Source organism: Atta cephalotes, assembly GCF_000143395.1.
Source record: "Atta cephalotes unplaced genomic scaffold scaffold00027, whole genome shotgun sequence".
Classification (NCBI taxonomy): Eukaryota; Metazoa; Arthropoda; class Insecta; order Hymenoptera; family Formicidae; genus Atta; species Atta cephalotes.
In genome coordinates this window covers 192721-215883 of record NW_012130091.1, presented here as the reverse complement: position 1 = coordinate 215883, position 23163 = coordinate 192721, and the positions used below count along the sequence as shown (strand labels likewise).

The window sequence follows — 23163 nt, the reverse complement described above, 5'->3', positions numbered from 1 at the left end:
GAGAGAGAGAGAGAAAGAGAGAATATATGCGGCTTACTGGTGATAGAAATAATTAGAGGCATCCTAGATATAATTCTCGGTGATGGAGTTCATATCTGGCTCAGAAGATGATGTAGAAAATGTTGGAGCTGGATTTCGTATGTGATCATTGACTTGAAAAATTAGAATAAGAGCGCAAAAGCCCGAGGGCTAAAAACTTGCAAAAGACAAAGAATAATGATCAAGAAATGCCCAGGAATGTTCAAAGTCCCACGAAATTGTCGTTTATATAGTTTATATAGTAGTTTATATGGAGATATTCTTAGGGGAAAGAGAGGGAAGAGAGTTGATTAGTCGAATTCGGATTAGTGAAATAGGTTTTGATAATTAGTGGTAGGACTCTTTTCTCTCTCTCGGATTAATCAAGGTTTTGGGGCGGAAAAGTGTATTGACCGGAATTTGTAGTGTGGGAAAACGTCATCCTTAATTTTATGATGTTAAAATTTATGAAAAAATGCACATGCAAAGGGTAGTTAAGAAAGTGCACGTGCAGTGTCGACACGGGACCATCAAATATCTCCCCCGGAACGTCGCGTCTTACTTCTAGATTTTACGATCGCGGATTCGTGAAAATTTGTCAGTGATTTGGCGTTAGGAAAATTGTTCTGACGTTAGTCCCGCGGACATTTTTATTATCAATTATTGTTTTTCTAGTCGCGGCATCCAAGGAAAGCATCATAGGCGTCTCTTTAGTCCCGCCGTTCGCGCACGTGCATCGATTTTTAATTTATCTTAGCTGACATTTACGAAGAGATACTGGAGTCTTCGCTTTAGTTTCTCATGAGAAAAGAAAATTTTTGTTATTAAGTTTTTTAATTTGTAATAGTTAATTTGTAATGGTTTAATTTGTCGTTATTTGTCTGTCTTTATATTCTAACAATCTCCATGAAAGAAAAGAGTCATGGGAGTCCTCTCTAAACATAACATAAGCATGGACAGAACGACTTTTCATATTTTTTTTTGCACAAACATAAAAAAATTAAGCATACTTTTTTAGTAATTTTTTCAATACAATCGATTGGTAAGAATTAGAATTTCTCTATAATCAATTTTTAATAATTTATTTATAACAATTTGTTGTAAAATTAATTTTTGCAGCATGTCTTTTATGCCGTTATACAAAGTATATGAAACTATACAATTTTTATATAAAATACTTTTTATATCTCATAGTTAAAAGATATTTACAAAATCGATACAATCCATTATTTTCTTTTATTTTTTTCCAATAAATTATTGGAATACCAATGGATCATTATTGGATTTTAATAGTGATTATTCATTCTTTAATAGTGATTATTTATTATCCAATAATCATATTTTCATAATGATCACTCCTCAATAATTTTTAACGGAGTGATTATTGATTTCACTAGGCAGATTATTTGCAATAATCATTTCGCAATAGTTTTTGACGAAGTGATTATTGAGTCCCTAATCAAAATTACAGCCTATTGAGAATGATTCGGAAATAATAAGATTTTAGTTATTTAGGATTTCCAAAAATAATTTTTAAAATAATTTCTACTTTCAGTAAGAATGTATAGGTACATTACCGATTTACAAAATGAAAAACCAATCTGATTTTATTGAAATGGGAAGTAATCGGCAAATGCCTCCAGTTGACGAATCGGACTGAGTGGAAAATCCACATTAATAACCCGAATTAAATTCAATCGGGTATCAAATGATTGAACGTCAACAGATTTTTATTAGAAATCTCAGATTCTTATTTCAATAAGAACCAATCGGTAAATATATAAATAAATTTATATATGACGAATCAAAATAAGTGAAAAATTGATATTTTTTATGAAATTTTAATAAATTTCAATACGTTTTCGCGCGATTGCAATTTAACAAAGTAAAAAGATATTCTTATATATATATATGTGTATGTATGTATGTATATATATATATATATATATAAAATTTTAAAATACAAAATTCTTACATTTTACTTCTATCTCTTTATTATTTATAATTGAATTTTGATTTTTCTTTCAATTTAACCTGGTTGTCTTGAGCTTATTTTAACAAGACTTAAGGAGATATACTCAGTTAGAAATTAAAAAAAAATCGATTTTCAAAAATCACATTTTCTTAAAGTATATAATAAAATATATAAGTTAGAAATATTCTCTGAAAATTTCAAGTTGATTCGCTGTATTTTCACGGAAATATACGACATAGAGAAGATACCGAATGCATAAACATATATATCTAATTTTCGCGTGCAATACAGTATACTCGGAAGGAAAGAATAACCGTCGCCGGTAATAACAAATTAATATTTTTAGAAGCATCAAGAGAGGACTTACAATATAGACTTGGAATAGATAACTCTGTATAAGTTGAAAAATTTTTTATTTTATAATAAACTGTACTTTAAACATGTTTTTCTCAAAACAATGTCTTTAAAATTGGTGACCAACATATCTCAAAAGCACCGATCAATCTGAAATTTTATATTTTATGCTTTTTTAGACATGTAAATCTAGTCTTTAATCGTAGGATTTTTTTCCAATGCATCCTTTTTTTTAATGGACAAAAAATACTGATTTTTTTTTTATGTAAATCGAAAGTTGAACTTTGAACAGAGCCGTCATTTTGTTGTACTTCAATTTTTCGAAATATCGAATGATTAAAGACTAACTAAATTCATATATTAACTAAATCTTTCAGATTTTTTTCATTTCAGATAACCTGATTCCGAATGGAAATGGTCATCATAAAAACGTTTTGGAAAACGGCTTTCCGGATAACTAGCTATAACTTATCTATTTATTAATATTTTTATATAAAAAAATATGAAAACTTTGTCAAAATAAGTTTTTTTCAAATAAAATCTTTCATGCAAATATGTGCATATATTTAAAAAAAAAATTCCCGAAGATTTTTTTAACCTCCTAACTGGCTTTATCCTCTTAAAATTCTCTGTTTCGTTTTAAAGCGAAAAAGAGATAGAAATAGAGAAAGTATAATATTTTAAGTCTCACTTAAAATAGAAGTAATATTGTGCAATTGGGCTTTAATTAATTATATAACTAAATCAATAATCCAACAGTTCTTATATTTACAAACTCAAATAGTCATAAAAAGTTAATTAATAATAAATTTTCTACACAATAAATTTTTTACACAATAATGAATATATTAAATTCATGCTTTATTTCAAAGTTATTTATGTTGAATTTGGCATCAGGTGGTTTCCAATTAAAATTTATTAAAAGATAAACGTGCAATATTCAATTCTAAATCCTTGCCTTCAATACAATAAGATTTGAAATTATTGTAAAATTATTCAATATGATTGGTTCTTGTCTTTCTTCATCTAAGTGTGTAAATCAATCATATATTGAAGAATTTTACAACAGCTGCCTTCTTCGCTGAGCACATTGAATCCATATTCATAAAAAAAATCAGTTTTCTATTTTCTATATAATTATGATTCGTCGAAAGAAGACGTCTTACGGTCTACATAAATTCATTGGTTAATTTTCATTGGATTTGGCATTTTTAGCGGTTTGTTTGATTAAAATCCTTCGAAAGCAATCCGAAAGAAAAAAACTATTAAATCCTATTTAAAGGAAATGTGAAATATTTTATTAATTCTTGTTCAGCGCTTTCTTTTGCATACATGGATGTATGCCAATACAATCCCATTGAGTCTGCTCCGATTCATTCCGATTTGAAAAATAAAATTGGAAATTTCCGGTGCATTAATTAAAACTGATTCCAATTTTACCAATAGTTTTAAATTGGAAATTGACTGGTTAATTCCCATTGGATTTGGCATCGGCAACTTATCCAATTAAAACTTATTGGATAGCAATCCTATAAAAACTATTAAATCGTATTCGAAGGAAATGTAAAATATCTTATTAATTCTTGTTCAGTCCTTTCTTGGTATTATATGAGTATATACTAATATATAATCCCATTGAGTTTGTTCTGATTCATTCCGATTTGAAAAATGAATAAAAAAATATAAAAAATTTCCGATGCACTAATCCGATTAAAACCAATTCCAATTTTCCCAATTGGTTTTAATAGGAAGTTTTAAGCAAGGTACATCTATAAACATTCATGATTCACGTGGATCATCGAAGAAGCAATTCTCATACGATCGAGGTCAAACAACACTAGAAGTATAGCTTTGGATAGATGACAGCTTGAGAGCATCGTGAAATTAGATTCACGATGGTCTCCCAAATTCAGGAAGAAACTTTTTTTATCATATTTTTGTCGTGTGTATTTTAAAATATGATGCTAAACACTAATATTTATTTTATAAAGCTGAATTAATTAATTTTTCCAATCATTATCTAAATAGTAACTTTCCTCAATAGTTCGCAAAAAAAATTACGATTAAATAATCAAATAATTTCGCTAAGTCCATTTCCGTAAGGGTTTGAGGGAGTGTTTCATCTTCTCGAGACAAGCACAAAAAATATGGGTCTAATATTTTTTCATGCTCTACAACATATCCAAAGTGCATTAAAATCGAGTTCCCTTGTGAGTGAGTCAATAAGTGAAGCTACGTTCAGAAATATCACTCAAGTGGCCCCATATATCATTTTATTCTTCACCATATGTTAAACAAACATTATAAAATAATACATGGGACTATTCAGATAATATTTCTAACATAATTTGAGAAAATATATGAGTGTGTGTTTGTATGTGTGTACATACACGTGATATATATTTATAGCACGTGGTTTGGTAATACAAAACGCACCCAAGCCGCGAATCTGCTTCGTCATCTTCCGTAGGTCTGATCCAGGCAGCGTAAACACGTAAATAAATGTTTTCAGTATACGAAATATTATTTAAATATTAGAAAATGATATATAGTTAAACATTGTATAGTAAGTTTGGCTATTAGGACTGAATTACTCCGTAAAATAGTATCAACTTTTATTAATTGCCAAGAATGAGACATACTTGACATTTGGATGATGACGATGTGCTTGATGGTGCAACGATAGTTTTACGTGACTTGTTCTCTTTTTTTGTATTTGTCTTGTTGACCAGCGTGGATCAGTCTTTAATTAATAAAGTCTGAACATTTTGTTAGGATCAATGTTAAAGTGACTGCTCCGTAATATTTTTTCAATAAATCAACAAAAGGAAAAATATTTTATCATCGATTTCAATGTCGAGAATACTCACCCAGTTTGATGAAGTAAATCGCAAAGATGAAATAAAATGTCCACTTCCAATGGAGTTATCTGGGACATCATTTGTGCAGAATAAAGAAATTCCTCTGGTAAAAAGTTATAATGCTTAGATATTGACGATAAAATCTATTAATATCTTTAATTGTATTTCGCGTTTCTTTCTCAAGATAAAAGTAGTACTCCATATGTCGGAGCGCCACAAGCTTCAAAGTCAAAATATCTACTATTCATGTTTCTGAACGTCATTCTTTTTCTTTGTGCCTGCTGACCATATCATATGCGCCGAAGAATCCACATTGTTGGTAGGCGGGAAAAAGAAGATACAGAGACAGTAGTGCAGAAGATTTGAAGAAGAATAGGTTGGAGAAAAAGATGAGACGCTTGATGAAAGAATTTAAGAAATATAATGACATGGTTGATGGAAAAATTCGAGTAAAAACCGTATTAGGTTAGATGGAATGGTTAGTTGAAACCTCCTACGTCACGTAAAGAGGAAGGGTATTAATGCATTTTTTGCGGGAAGATTTGCACAGTTTCGTCACGTCAGGCTTTAATCTATAGACGAGCCGCAGGCTCTAATTGGCGAGTGTTGTCTCAGACAAAATATAGAAGCCTCTATGTGCACGCACGCACGCTCACACGCACGCATACATACAAACAATCGATTTCATCGATTGTGAATCTTCTATTTTACTCGCGCGCGCGCGCGTGTGTGTATGTGCGTGCGTGCGTGCGTGCGCGTATGTATATTTGAATAAATATATGGTTTTTAAGAAACTATGATCTAAAGGCTCATGAAGATCATGAAGATCGAACACATTTCAAGAGTCGGATCATCTGATTCAGAGCTCAGAAGATCGTTATAATCAGTCGATCTCTCTCTCCGAAGGAAGCTTCATTCCTATGGCACCGGAAGTCACTTCCGAAGTAGGATCATCGATTTCACCAAGGGATCCTGAGATTAGTCATATTATATCGGTACAGGTTGATGTCCACGTGTCTGCAGACCAATCGCCATCAAAGGCGGATGAGAAGGCTTCTTCCTTGAAGATGATTACAGTTGATTCAAATGAAGAAATTATTGTTGTGGGAAGGCAAAAACTTCAAGGTCCCATCTCGTCAACTCTTCAAGGCTACATCAGGCGGATATTGGAACAAATTCTACAATCAGAATCAGTTCAGCAAGAGGAATGTAGCCAACCAGAACAAGTCGCGACAATTCTCAATCACATTCGATTGCCCAGAACAACGAAAGAAAGTTGTAGCGGAGGTAAATAAACCAGCTGGCAGATTGAAAATTTTTTTAGAGAATTGGAAGAGTATAACCTCCGATTCCAGAATTTTGACTTGGATTAAGGGATATGCTATTCCTTTTTCGAAATCAGTTTTTCAGGATTCAGTTCCTAAAGAACAAGCAGAGATTCGAGAGCACATTGAAAAATTGATTTTGAAAAGCGTGATCGTTGGCATCCATGTGAGAAGCAGTTTTTATCTGGAATTTTCTTAATTCTTAAGTCAGATGGGTCGAGCAAATTAATTCTTAATCTTAAAAGATTAAATGAGATTATTGAAACGGAACATTTCAAACTAGAAGACATAAGTAGCGTGCAAGTTACTTAATCCTAATTGCTTTATGAGTAAGTTAGATCTCAGAGATCTCATGTTTATTACTTGGTTCTTATTGAGCGAGGTCACAGGAAATACTTAAAATTTTCCGTTGAGAATGTTCTTTATGAATTCAATTACTTACCGTTTGGCCTAAATAGGGCTTCTTACGTTATTATAAAACTTATGAAGCCAGTAATATGTTATTTACATAATTTAGGTGTATCAGTCATTTATCTTGATCTGCTACTTTTAGGAAATTCTGAGGCAGAATGATATTGCTTAAGTAATATAAAAGCTTTAATAGAATTATTAGAAAGCTTAGGGTTCATAATTAATGAGGAAAAGAATTGCAAAATTCCCAATTGTGTAGTTTTCTTGAGTTTGTTCTAAATTCACAGAGAATGACATTAGAATTACCAATAGAGAAAAGAAAGAGGATTTAGGATCAAATAAGAATCATAACAAATCTTAAGAAGTGTTGTGAAGATTAAAAACTTCGCATGTCTAATAGGTTCTTTAGTATCTTGCCGGCAATTGAATATAATTGGGCATACATCAAGATTTTTGAGAGAAAAAAGTATTTAGCCTTAATAAAATCCAAGGGTGACTTGAAGCGAGTATAATTTTAAATCAAAACTTAGAAAGATCTTATATGGTGGGAACATAATATTTTGAATAGAATTTTGAATATTGCAAATCGCGAATACAATTTCTGACACCTCTCATTCCGGTTGGAGAGTGGCATGCGGTGAGGATAGAGTGCATGATTTTTGGGATAATTTAGATAAGTTACTTCATCATTATCATTTGAAACTGCTTTCAGTGTTTTTTGCGTCTTCTCAAGTGTTTCACTTCCGAACTCAAAAATTGCAATATTCTTTTAAGAATTGATAACACCAGCCATCTCGTACATAAACTGCATGGATGGTGTGAGAGAATGGTCAAAGAATTCAGTAACTTGCTAAGTCCATTTGGAAATGTGAAGAACGCGAATTATTCATCTTTGCGTCATATATTTCGTCTAGAGATAATGCGCAAGCAAACTTTGAATCAAGGAGATTAGGAAGCGAAACGGAATTTCAATTATCAGAGATGGCCTTTTGTGAGATTCTTAAGAAATGAAGACATCCGGATATAGATTTATTCGTAACTAAAATTAATGCGAAATGTGAAAATCATGTCTCTTGGATAAGAGAACCTGGCGCGATAGCGGCCTTTACCTTGAATTGGAATAAGTTCTTTTTTTATGCGTTTCCACTATTTATATTAGTTACTAAAGTTCTTCAACTTAGTTCTTCAAAAAATTAGAGCAGAAAAAGCAAAGGTAGTAGATAGTAGTGGTACCACTTTGGACAGGCGTGGTTTCCTTTATTCTTCTCAATGCTGAAATCGAAACCTTTAATTTTTGAATCTAACAGAGATACTTTATTTTCTTTGGACAGGGAGCCGCATTCTTTGTGGAGGAAATTTACCTTGGTAGTAGGAAAATTAGCAGAGAAGCATTTCTATCAAAGGGGATTCCGGAAGAAGCCATAAAGATCTCTATGGCTTCTGTAAACGAGTCATTTCTTAGACAATATGATTGTTCCTTGAAGAAATGGTGGTTTTTTTGTATAACTAGCAAGTTCTGTGTATAAAAAATATCAGATGTTATAAGGTTTTTGTCTTTGAATTTTAAAAAAGGAACATCTTATGAATCTCTTAATTGCATTCAATCTGCTATCTTCCTTATATCTCCTAGGACCGGAAATCGGGAAAGTCTTCAGAGGTCTATCAAAATTAAGATCGCCGAAATACGACTCCACTTGGGATCCGAAGATCGTTTTAGAATTCTTCAAAGAACTGCCGAAGACTTACCTTTAGATAAGCTTAGTAAGAAATTACAATAGTAATATTATTAGCCTTAGTAACTGACCAAAGAATTCAGTCCTTATCTTTAATAGATATTGGGAATATCGTTGTAAAAGAGGACTTGATCGAAATTAAGACTTCCAGACTGGGATTAAAACAATCATTAATGGTTTTACTTCTCTATAAGGAAGATTCAAATACCTGCCCAGAACTCTTCAGTTGTATCTTAGGAAAACCGAAAAGTTCAGGGAAATGAGTAAGTCTTCATTTCATTCAAAAAACCATTCAAGAAAGTTTCGTCTCAGATCTTAAGTAGATGGCTAAAAAAGATTTTGCATAGTGACATAAATACAAAGATAGAGTTCCCCTTTATATCACGTCTGATATCTTCAGACTCCGAAAAATTTGTTTTTATTTGGCTGCGGCTGGGCTTTGAATACAATGACGCTTAGACGGGGAACGTGAATAGTAGACATTTTGACTTTAAAGCTTGTGGCGCTCCGGCTCATGGTTGAGGAGTACTACGTTTTATCTTTCGGAAGAGGCGCTTCATACAATTATGATAGAAACTTCACTTACAGATAAATTTGTTTAATCATTAAATTAATTTATTTATGTACTGAAGATATTTATGTACTGAACATTATGTTGATGAAAACTAATGTAAAAGTAATTGATTAATCGTATTTACTACATATGTATAGATTATATTATTAAAATATTATTAAAATAAAATTATATTATTAAAATAAAAGATAAATTATTTTTTCCTCAGATTTTTACATAAACAGCAAGAAAAAAAATTTTTAATGTATATCCTTTTACACATTTTTCTTCATTATACCTTTAGTAACTTCTTGATATCTGTGACCATTGGTTGCATTTAAATAGATACGTTTAATAAGTTCCATATTATTTAGAAGAGAATTGAATGCCATAAAGTATGGAAAACTAACTTTTCTTCCGCTTTGACCGACACCAACTGCCTGCGATGAAAATACAGCTCATTATGTAGTAGTACATATTCAAATAAATTTCAATACTACTTTATATTAAAATGATACAAAATTGAAGATTAATAAATATTAATTTGTAATTAGCGAACATTTTACACATGTATGGTATTAAACACATGTACTTTAAACAATTCCTGTCCTTATTTTCACACAAATGTAATTAAAATGTATAGTATAAAATATTTAATTGTCAATTATAAAATTTTCTATCTTCTCTTTAGAAATAATACTACTTACAGCAATTAGATTATCCCTCACATCTTTTGTGAGTAAATGACTCTTAATACTGAGCATGATGTCTTGGAAGTCTAATGCAGAAATGAAACCTGCACCATCTTTATCAAATTTTTTAAAAGCTTCTGTTGCATATTCTTCATGAAAATCCTAAAGAGCATTTTTAATACAAAATTTTATTATTATCCTATTTTATATCATATTTAGGAATTGTTTTTTTAAAACTGTAATTATTTTCTGTATGTATAAGGAATAAATTTTTTATATTTTTTTTATATGGAAAATATTTCGAAATAAGGAATGTTACTTTATAATTTTTCATTTTCTCAGTCAAATTGTGTACATACATATATTAAATATGAAAAATAAAAATGTGAAAAACAAAATAAACATACGACGTTATATATAATTCATAATCTTTGTCACTCGTTACGTCATACTTGACTTATTTCCTGAGCAAGAATAACAATTAAATCAGCAATTAAGCGTGCAACAAAATATGATACTCACATGCAAAAATTGACTAAACTCTGCATAATTGATTAGTCTACTTTTATCCTTTCCAAAATAGAGTTTTATAAAACTACTGTCCATATTAAAGGACATTTTTTGATGTAATACAGTTTTCTGCATCACCTCAGCGAACTCGTCTGTAAATTGATAATAATATGTCTATATAAAAGCATATAAATTATTTCGAAAAGAGAAATGAGAATTTCGTAATAGTTCTTACCAAATGCAACCATTCCATTTCCATTAGTATCAAAGAGTTGAAAGGCTGTTTTATATAGAGCATCTGGTACACAGAGAAGACCTTCAAATGCTTGAAATTCGGCAAATGATATAAGTCTGAAAAAAAAAAGATATATTAACTATTGTATAAAATACAATTTGTTCGCGCGCGCGTGTGTGTGTGTGTGTGTGTGTGTGTGAAATATTTGCTTCTTAACATATATATTATCATATTTATTATAATTATATTTATATTTACACGTATGTGCATGCACACATATTATACACATTAATATAAATCGAAAAAATATCGTCGCAGATGTGTGTAACTGTAATTTTTAGAGATATGTCTTATTATTTACCTTATATAATTTATATTAATCTACATATACAAACATATTTTAAATAATTTCTTCTTCAAATGCCATACGCTATCTCAGCGCATAGGTGCCTCCTTCTCATATATCTTTGCACGCACACTGATCGTATACAATCAGTCTGTTTTTTATTGCTGCATTTTCTGAACTAGTAATAATAGTAATACACAGTGTAATAAGTTGAAGTGAAACAAATGTACGTTTGTTTCACTTCAATTTATTGCATCGGTTCAGAGTGCAACAAAAAAAAAACAGATCTAATGTATACAGGGACCTACAGTTTAAACATCGATTTCGAAACGGCAATTTTTGATAGGGAGGTTTCCTGGGCAAGTATACTATTCGATGGCATTGCCTTCCGAGAGGGGCTACGAGTGTATGAAAATTTTTCGATTCTGCCGAGATCTCTAGTATTTCAGACTAGTGTCTGTCTGCTATACCACACTCGCGCTGAAGAAAATGCATGTAATTTTACATGGAAATTACATGTTTATAACTGGAAAATTATTTAAATATGATTGGAAATTTCCTTTTCTAGATTTTTTAAAGTAAAAATACATATTGATGGTAAAATATATGTAAATGTACTACTTTCATGTAAAAATAATTTGTAGTTTTAAATTTTAGCGATATTTTTACAATGCATAAACGGAAAAAAACAGTTTCATGCGAAATTAAAAAAAGAGTAAAATTTTATTGTGATTTTACATTTATTGTGTGATTGTAGCCAATCAGAATCTGTACACGAGCGCACCGAGAAAGACGCCGCCGCGCGGTCTATTGTTCATGCAGCTTGCTAATGCCAGTTTCTACATAAGAACTGCGACACATGCTTTTTACTATTTTGCTGATCTGACAAATCGTATCTAAATTTGAGTAGTGGTGTTAGCCATGTTACGAAGAATCCTGAGTTGATATCCCGATTAATTCCTTTATTTTGTCCTTTATATGAAAAAAAATTATAAAGGGAAGGTGATTATTTAATATGTTAATAGTGTTCATACTCATACAATGAGGTTATTTTGCTCAATTTGTAATTTAAAATTATCTGATATAAAAGTTTATAACAGCCATCAGTTTCTTCACCGCCAACTTGTAAAAGATTTCATTATGCATATCCTGATTGTTCTTTGATCTTTAATAGATATTCAAATTTCAGAACATATTGGGAGTACAAATAAGTTTCCGCCGTTTGCAAAAGACAGCGCCACTAATAAACTATAGTTAAAATTGTTTGAATTAAAATGACATCGTAAGATTGGACATTCGGCAATACCATAATATTGAAATATTAGTGATCATCATATACTTATTTATAGCATCATATATTTTTTTTTGAAAATGTCGAGTTTTGAGCCGAAGCTTCATTTGTGGGAACTTTTGATTTATTTCTTTAATTGATTTACTTCTTTAATTTGAAGAAATCTGCAGCTGACGCTCATAGATTGCTTGTAGAAGCATATGATGATGCTGCCTTAAGTGAGAGAAGTTGTCGTGAGTGGTTTCAAAAGTTTAAGAACGGTGAAATTTAAAATGAACGTCGAAGACAAACAACGTAGCGGAAGGCCGAAAGTGTACGAAGACGCGGAATTGGAAGCATTATTGGATGAAGATTCATGCCAAACGCAAAAAGAACTTGCACTTACATTAGGAGTGACTCAACAAACAATTTCATATCGTTTGAAATCATTGGGAATGATTCAAAAGCAAGGGAATTAGGTTCCATATGAACTGAAGCCGCGAAACGTTGAACGTCGATTTTTCATATGTGAAATGCTGCTTGCCAGGCATAAACGAAAGGGTTTTTTGCATCGTATAATCACTGATGATGAAAAATGGATCCACTACGATAACCCAAAGAAGAGTAAATCATGGGGACCACCTAGCCATGCTTCAACATCGACAACCAAGCCGAATATTCATGGAAAAAAACTCATGTTGTATATTTGGTGGGATCAGCTTGGTGTCGTGTATTATGAGTTGCTCAAACCGAGAACGAGACTATTACTGGGGCTCTCTACCGAACACAATTGATGAGATTGAGCCGAGCACTCAAGCAAAAACGCGCTCACTACTATTCCAGGCATGACAAAATTATTCTCCTGCATGATAATGCTCGACCACATGTTGCGGCGCCGGTCAAAACCTACTTAGGAACACTCAAATGAGAAATTCTACCCCACCCGCCGTTTTCTCCAGACATTACTCCTTCCGACTACCACTTGTTCCGATCGATGACGCATGGCCTGTCTGAGCAGCACTTCACATCATATGAAGATACCAAAAATTGTATCGATGATTGGATAGCCTCAAAAGATGAAGCGTTCTTCCGACGCGGTATCTACATGCTACTAGAAAGATGGGAAAAAATAGTGGCTAACGATGCCATTACTTTGAATAAAACATTATGTACTGTTCTTTCACAATAAATGCTTAATTTTTGATTAAAAACGGCGGAAATTTATTTGTATTCCCAATATTTAGTGAGACGTAAACATATAAGTAATAATTTGGTATCTAATATATTTTTCTCATGTAATATTTACAGTTATAGAACTAAAATTATAATTTTATTTTATAAGCATTTATATCAACATATCAGAGACGGAATATCTTTAAATTGCCCATTTAAAAAATCTTGTAAAATAGAAAAATCATTTTTTAGAAATGTTACGTACTCACTTTATACGAAGGTTTTCACAGGTTAATGTTCAAATTCTTCTTCAAGAAACTTCAATAGAAAATAATGATATTATTAATCTAACAAATATAACAAATATTCAAAATATTATTGAAGAGACAGTTGCAGAACGGTTGCCTTGTGATAATGAAAATATCGAAAATATCTGCTTGAAACTATTAACTTCTTTATTATTCTTTATTATTCTTTATTTTTGTATTTAAAGTTGGAATCAAAACACTTCCTGTCTAATAAATCTTTACAAGTCATAATAGATAGCTTACTTGATATTAATCTAATTAATACAAATTTTATTACTTTAAAAACACATGAGCAAAATATCACACTAACGGAAAAATTTTTAAATATTAGGTGCAACTTTGCTTCCGCCGTTTTCCTATAGATGGCTTTAGCGGTAAGTGGTGGTCGAAATAAATAGATCATAGACGTCATACAATAAACTTGGGCATCTGTCAACATAACCCCATAGAAACATTAGTCGATTTATGTCTGCATCATAAAGTTATTCTCGATTGAAAATGTCATTTACAAGCCAAATTCTCGTCATTTGCGGGAGGTTTTAATTTTTTGCTTCAATATGAAGAAATCTGCGGCTGAGGCTCATCGAATGCTCTCAAATACTTATGGTGAGGCGCTATTAGTGAAAGAACGTGTCGTGAGTGGTTTCAACGCTTCAAGAACGGTGATTTTGACGTCCAAGGTCATGCTCTGTATTTGATGGGATCTGCTCGGCGTAGTGTATTATGAACTGTTAAAACCGACTGAAACAATCACAGGCGATCGGTATCGAACGCAATTGATGCGTTTGAGCCGAGCATTGAAAGACAAATGGCCGCAATACAACGAGAGACACGATAAAGTGATTTTGCAGCATGACAATGCTCGATCCCATGTTGCGAAAGTGGTCAAGACATACTTGGAAACGTTGAAATGGGAAGTCCTACCCCACCCGCCGTATTCTCCAGACATTGCTCCCTCTGACTATCACTTGTTTCGATCAATGGCACACGGCCTGGTTGATCAGCACTTCTGGTCTTATGAAGAAGTAAAAAATTGGATCGATTCGTGGATAGCCTCAAAAGATGACCAGTTTTTTCGACGCGAGATTCGTACGCTACCCGAAAGATGGGAGAAAGTAGTGGCCAGCGATGGACAATACTTTGAATCATAAATGTATAACTAGTTTTTTACAATAAAGCCTCGAATTTCGGAAAAAAAACGGCGGAAGCAAAGTTGTACACCTAATACTAATAACATTTTTAACATATTACATAATAAAAAAAATAAAAGAAAATTGAAAACCAAATTTTTTCGACATAAATATTGTAAAAAATTAATAATATATGTGAAGGGCATACATATCACTACGAAAAATCCTGAAAGCGAAATAACAATTTATTCAAATCAACGAAAAAAAAATATATATATTTATAAATGTTTCGGTCTTGATTAGAACATATTCAGTATAATCAAAACGTGACATTAATTACAATAAATTAAATGAATATTACATGAAAAAATTGTCCAATATATGAAATCTATCAATTATTATTATTTAAAAACGCTTGTTTAGATTTTTGATGAACATGTAAATTTGTTGCGAAGTAGCACTATGTTTCTTGTTAAAATTAATTTAGCTTATGGCACGAAGTATAATTTCCAGATTCTATTTCACAAACAATTTATCAATAAATATAAAATTAAAAATGACAATTACAAACAAAATGAAGCAATATTAAATTATAAGCAATATTATATCATACTTGCTTCAAAACCACTTAACTTAAGATAAGATTTATTATAACAGTGAGATATTCGTAATTTCACTAATAATGTGCTAACTCGAGTACTATCTGTGACTCCTATCATAAGCTTCTTGCTTTTATACTTAAACAGAGAGAGGATAATTATTGGATGTGAGAAAAAGTGGCGTTTTTCCCGCTAGATGGCATTAAATGCTGAGCAGTCGGCAACTACTAATCGCATCGGCAACACTAGACGTGTAGTGCGTTTAAAAAGTGACATTTTAACCTTGTTTTGAGTCGAAAAAGATTGAAATCGGTGAAGTGGATCAAAAGTTATTTTATTTTAAAAATGGAAATAAATAAGGAAAAAATTCGCTACATTTTGCAGTATCACTACGATAAAGGCAAGAATGCTGCACAGGCTTGTGAAAAAATTTGCGCTATTTACAGTGAAGAACTCTATCAAAATCAGCAGCACGGAAATGGTTCGCTCGCTTTCGTGTTGGAAATTTCGATGTGAAAGATGATCCTCGCTCCGGTCGACCAATCACTGAAAAGTTCGATGAAATCGAACTGGTAAAAGTCGAGTGTGATAAGCATGTGAGCACTGTGGAGATTGCCAGGGAACTAGACATCGATCACAAAACAGATTATATTTTAATCATTTATACAAAGCTGGATATAAAAAGAAGTTCGGTGTTTGCGTTCCTCACGAGTTGAGTGTTAGGAACATGATGGACCGAATTAACATTTGTGATACGCTACTGAAACGGAATGAAATTGAGCTATTTCTGAAGAGAATGATAACTGGTGAAAAATGAATCACCTACGACAATCCAACTAGAAAAAGATCGTGGATAAAGAAAGGAGAGAAGGCGCAAGCAATCGCAAAAAACCTGGATTGACGAGGAAGGTGATGTTGTGTGTGGACTGGACTGGAAGGGAATCGTTCACTATGAGTTATCGTCCAATCAAACAATTAATTCCGAACTCTACTGTGAACAACTGCAGAGATTACAACAAGCAATTGAGAGGAAGCGGCCAGAATTAATCAATAGGAGAGGTGTCGTCTTCCATCACGACAACGCTTGACTACACACATCTTTGATGACTCGGCAAAAATTGCGAGAGCTTGGCTGGGAAGTTTTAATGCATCCACCGTATAGTCCTGACATAGCACCCTCAGACTATCATTTGTTAGGTCTCTGCAGAACTCTCTTAATGGTGTAGCTTCAAAAGAGGCCTGTGAAAATCACTTGAAACAGTTTTTCGATCAGAAACCACAGAAGTTCTACCGCGATGGAATTATGGCTCTGCCCCAAAAATGGCAAAATATTAAAAATAGAAAATAATGGAGCATATTTGGTTTAAATAAATTGATTTCAATACTCTAACAAAAAAACACTTTAATTTTACTAAAAAATCGCCACGAACTTTTTCCCATTCCCATATTATGATGAGCTGAAGACATGATATTGAGTGAATATATATTTGGTAGACAATCTTTATCATCTTGTTTGTTTAGAGACATAGTTTTTTTATGAAGATCATTTCGGAGATTAATCTTTTTTGAAAGGATGATTCAAAATCTAATATTTGAATATTATCTCAATTTAAATTATATTTATGATTTGCTTAATGAAGAGATACTATTGACATTGATTCTAAGATTTTTTTTATATTGGATTTATGTTCTTTTATCTTAATTTTTAATTTTCGTTTTGTTTGTCCTACATATGTGGAATTACAATCTAAACAACTGATTTTGTAAATAACATTACATTGCTCTGTTTTTTCCAGTTGGTTTTTATCTAATTTTATGAATTTATTTAGTTTATTCATCGATTTATGTGCTGTGTTAAAATTGTTTTTTCTGCGATCATTTTAAATTTTTCTGAGATTTTTTTGACGTATGGAATTGGGAAGAATTTTTTATATTATCCTCGATTGCGTAATCATTATTATATAAATCAGTTCGTTTTGACAGAGTTTTGATTCTGTATTTATGTGATTCTTATTTACGATAGAAAATATTATATCTAAAGGATAACCATTTTTTAATAATTCTTTTCATATTTAATAATTCTAATTATGTTTGAGATGTTCTTATTGCGGTATTCCGCAATGCGAAAAAAATATGATCCTATCAAATTGTCCTATAATTACACCTTTTTTATAGATGATGAGATGGTTCGATTTATATATATAGCTTAAATATATAGCTTAAAAATCTGCCGGAATTAGTTGGTTTTTTATACCGAATATATTGATTTTTATGTGATCACTCTCCAATTTTACTGTAACGTCCAGAAAGTCAGTAGAGTTATCATCTCTATGCTCAATTGTAAAATTTAATCTCTCTCATAGGAATTAAACACGAGTATCGAGTACATTTGATTTTTTGGTAATGCTATTAATATCTCATCTACATAATAATAATAAATCGGAATGTTAACATTAATGTTCGATAAAATACTTCTACATCTCCAAATCTTGAATTACTAGATTAGCTAAAATTGAAGATAATGGAGATCCCATGGGTAAATAAAAATCTGTTTAAAGAATTTGCTATGAAATTTAAAGTAAGTTGAATTAAGAATGGAAGAAATAGCTTTCATAAATTCTTTTTTTGGAATTATTGTATTTTTTGATATAAAGATTTTGATATAAAGATTCATCTTTTTTCAATACTTTTTTTAACTAATTTTTAAAATAATGCTTTTTTTAAATTAAATTTGAAATATGTGTGTACATAGATAATGTCAAAAGATGCAAGTATATAATTAAAGTTTAATGTCATTCCGTTTATTTTATTCACTAATTCAAAACTTCAATTATTTTTTAAGTATTCAATTTCCTTTTTTAAACTATTATCAATAATTTGATTCAATAATTCTTTAAATATGTAGCTAAATGATATTGTGTAACTTACAATATTGATGTAACTTACAATGATTCTTAAAGAGTAATTTTCTTTATGAATTTTTGGCAAGCCATAGGATCTTGGAACATTACCATCTGATATATGTAGTTTATTAGGTAGATTTATTAGGTAGATTTGATTATTATAGTAGTTTATTAGGTAGATTCTATATACTTCTTGTTCTTCTACCTAGTTAATAATATACGTGTTTGGTTGGTCATTGTATTAGTCGGATCTTTACTAATACTAAAATATGTTCTTTCAGCTAAGATTTTATCAGCTAAGATTTCATACATTTTATTGTTGTATTCAGTTAACTGTATTATTATTGTCGAGTTATCTTTGTCTGTACGAGTGACTAAAATGTCAGAGTGTTCAATAATAAATCGTTTTACATCTTTTATTCCCTCTTTTAACATATTATTGTCGACATTACTTTGATTAAACTATTTAATTTTGTTTAAAGTTTGTATGGCGTCATTTCTTATGGAATTACATATGTTGTCATCTAATTTATTAATGTTATTTTCAATAGATTTAACAAATTCTATAATTATTCTGTCATTGTCTATATTATTATTCGATAAATTAAAATCTTGTCCAAGTCAAAATAGCTTTTACGTTTTTTGGTATATCAATATTATTTAAATTAATGATCCATTAATTTCGTTGTTAATATTTTCTAATTTAAAATCTTCATCATATTCCATCGGATTGGTGACAACATGAAATGAAGAGTCATTTTCTAAAAGGTTAGTACAAGTTTTGTACAATGAAATATCATTAATTTTTGAAGGAATAAATTCTGTGTTATTATTGTTAAAACTTATAGATTTATTATTATTATCAATAATATTAATATCAAAATTCCTATTCTTATTATTGCTATTATTATAATCAGTATTATTATTATATTATTTTTTGTTTTAGCCAAGATAAATTGAATATAATAGGTTTTATAGTTTTCTTTTTTTTGTTCAGATAAGGTAATATGCAGTTTTTTATTAATTTTATTATATTCCCTAAATCAAATTTGGTTAAAATTTATTTTTTATCGATGGAAAAAAGCAAAAGAAACATTACCAGATAAAAAACAAGAAATTATTCTATGTTTAAATAATTCATTTCTTGTGTGAGTTCTTTGTATACATCTGTTAGTTCTAATTTTATGATTTTACTTATATAATTATATTTAATCCTACTAATTTTATTAAGTGACGAGCGATGATATAAATTAGAGTTATGTTGTAACATTCTATATAGATATTTTGAAACTAAATTTTCTGTTATGTACATTCTTAAAAAATAGATCCATAATCTTAAATTGATATTCCGTATTAATTTCATAAATTCTTTTAACAAAAAGCATTTTTCAATGCCAAAAAATATTTTGATAAATTTGAAGAAAGGTACAATGCATGTTAATGCCTGCATATATTTAATTAGGTTGTAGTTTTGAAGCAGGTATGATATAAATTTAATATTGTTTCGTTTTGTTTATAATTATTATTTTTAATTTTACACTTATTAATAAATTGTTTGTTGAATAGAATCTGAAAATTATGCTTCGTGCCACAAGCGAAACTAATTTTAACAAGAAACGACACATAATGCTACTTCGCAACAAATTTACATGTTCATCAAAAATCTAAACGAGCATTTTTAAATAATAATAATTGACAGAATCATTAAATTGGACAATTTTTTTCATATAATATTCATTTAATTTATTGTAATTAATGTCACATTTTGATTATAATGATTTATATTGAAGATGGTCTAATCAAGACCGAAACGTTTATATATATATATATTTATTTTTCTTGAATTATTATTTGAATAAACTGTTATTTCGCTTTCAAGATCTTGCGTAGTGGTGTATGCCTTTTACATATATTATATTTTGAATCTTAGCCACTTAAAATTGTTTATTATAAAAAATTTTTTTACTACCGTGAATCCAATATGTCATTTTATAAGTAATTTTTCTTCAAAATTTTTCTACATTCCTATTAGTGAGATATTAACTTTATTTCAAAAATAAAAATTTTTCAAATAACTTTTATAAAAATCACATGGAAAAGTTGACATTTATCAAGATATAACTGATGGTTACTGTTGTTGTAAAAATAAATTTTTAACAAATAATAATTATACAATAAAGCTTATTTTGTACTAAGATTCCTTTGAAATTTGTAATTCTTTAGATGCTTCTCGAAAAAAGCATAAAATGGTAGGAATATACATGACAATAACTAATTTACTATCTTGGCTAAGAACTAGTATTGACTACATTCAGCTCTTATTTATGGTAAGGATATTAAAAATATGCCTTTAATAATGCTTTCAAAGTAATAATAGAAGATTTAAAAACTTTAGAAACGGAAGGAATAATTATCAACAATACGATAATTAAAGGCACAGTAATAGCTGGCGATAACTTAAGAAGTCATCAAATTAATGGTTTCAACGAGACTTTCAACACTATTGGATATTTTTGCCGGTATTATTATGTAAATAATTTTACAAATAATTCAAATTTTATGATTTGTAAATTTAATATGAGAAATTCAGAACATTCTTTTGATGTTAATATAATGCATACTACTAATGAATCTTCTGTGAAACCAGAATCAATTTAAAATTTTTTGTCATATTTTCATACAGTTAATCCTGGCTTATCTTCATGTTTTGCTCATGATATGTTTGAAGGAATAATACAAAAAGATTTAATGCTTATTTTAAATAAATTCAACAAATTAAATTTTATTTTTTTTGAATCATTAAACTTAAAAATTAAAACTTTATGATTTACTAATGAATCTCAACTTTACTTTACGGAATTGAAAAAAGATGAAAGTGAAACTTCTTGGAATAGCTATCAAAATTTGTGGCTTCTATTGATACTTCCATTTGCTTTTGTAGACGACGTAAATAATGAAAAAAAAGACAATGATTTGTGGGAAATGATGCTATGTGCGAAAAATTATGCTTATTTTATTAGGTTTTAAAATTAGCGTCAGCCAAATAGAAGTTTTGAATAATTTAATAATTGAATATATTTATTTGAGACATGAACTATTCCGGAGGTATCAAAAGTCCAAACATCACTATTTATTGTATTATGCATATCCGAAAAATATTTGGACTTATTAAACAATTTTGAACTTACTTTGAGAGCAATCAATATTTTAAACAAGTAATAAAACATTCATCTTGTTTTAAAAACATTTTACTTTCTTTGGCTAAAAAACAATTATTAAATGCATTTAACTTATCACAAGAGAACATTTTTAGTGGTAATTTTATTATCAATGATATTGGTGATAAATACAATGTCAATAACTATTGTCCTTTAATAAATGAAATTATAAAATCAAATATAAGTTCTAATAAAGAAATTTGTATAAGTAAGGAAATTTGTACAAATAACGTTTCGTAATATAAATTACAGAACTGGCATGATCGTATGTTTGAAGAAAGATGTATTTGGAAATTATTGTTTATTTAGACTTTCATATATTATAATAGTTTCAAATAACGAAATATTTTTCATTGGAAAATCGTTCAACATTGTTTATGATAATGATTTAGGATTATGTGAAGAATAATATTAATGAAATTGAAGGTATACTTAGTTTTTTTAATGATATACTTAGTTTTTTAATGATATTGTTATGAAATTGTTTTAGAATTTCACGGATAAAATACGTATTATTATTATTTTAAGTCTTCTCCTTATGAACATTTCTAATTTTTCTTTTTGTCTTGAAAATTTTCTTTTTTTTTAATTTATTATACATCTATCTGAGTGTACTATATATTTATGCAATTTAAAAAATTAATGAATTAATTTTTGATATTAAAATTTTTAATGAAAATTTCTTCTGTTTGCCATGAATGATATACATTTTTCTGTTTTTTCTTACAAATTTACTTCTTACTGTTTCCAATAATATTTTCTCTAATATTAGAGATTAAATTAAGCATTTCCATATTGTCCTTTGCCCTGTGGGAAAATTATAGGAAAGTCAGTTTCCTTAAACAAAGGTATTTTATTCCGTGCCTTTCCCACAAGTTGTCTACATGAGACTGACTCGTCGGTGCCTGCCTGTTCCTGCAGGACGCCTCGCAGGACGCTCGCAATTCGCGAGTCGCGTGTATTAATACGCGGGATTTTTCCATTGGCCGTGCTACATGGTCGTGCGGGAATCAGGATTCGCGTATAAGGCTCTAAACTAAAAATCCTATAAATCGTCTATCCTGACACGCTGATCATCTCGATCACGCTTTTAAAATTACAAAATTAACAGAAATTACATTAATGATACATTCCACATTATAATATTAAGTGTACAACTTTGCTTCCGCCGTTTTCCTATAAATGGCTTTAGCGGTAAGTGGTAGTCGAAATAAATAGATCATAGACGTCATACAATAAACTTGGGCATCTGTCAACATAATCCCATAGAAACATTAGTCGATTTGTGTCTGCATCATAAAGTTATTCTCGATTGAAAATGTCAGTTTACGAGCCAAATTCTCGTCATTTGCGGGAGGTTTTAATTTTTTGCTTCAATATGAAGAAATCTGCAGCTGAGATCGCTCATCGAATGCTCTCAAATACTTATGGTGAGGCCGCTATTAGTGAAAGAACATGTCGTGAGTGGTTTCAATGCTTCAAGAACGGTGATTTTGACGTCGAAGACCGGCATAGCGGTGGAAGGTTTTCGAAGATGCAGAATTGGAGG

General features: G+C 30.2%; 1 protein-coding gene across 1 annotated transcript in view; it reads right to left on the bottom strand.

Annotated features, from left to right (window-relative positions):
* The window catches only part of LOC105620572 (calcium-binding mitochondrial carrier protein Aralar1), an 88957-nt gene that overhangs the window by 36549 nt on the left and 29245 nt on the right, over positions 1 to 23163 (bottom strand). The window contains exons 3-8 of the mRNA XM_012202065.1: positions 10668 to 10783; positions 10445 to 10584; positions 9938 to 10084; positions 9529 to 9670; positions 5218 to 5311; positions 4784 to 4819 (exon numbers count right to left, since the gene is read on the bottom strand). Coding sequence (XP_012057455.1) covers positions 4784 to 4819; positions 5218 to 5311; positions 9529 to 9670; positions 9938 to 10084; positions 10445 to 10584; positions 10668 to 10783 — 675 coding nt within the window. The remainder of the gene's footprint in view (positions 1 to 4783; positions 4820 to 5217; positions 5312 to 9528; positions 9671 to 9937; positions 10085 to 10444; positions 10585 to 10667; positions 10784 to 23163) is intronic.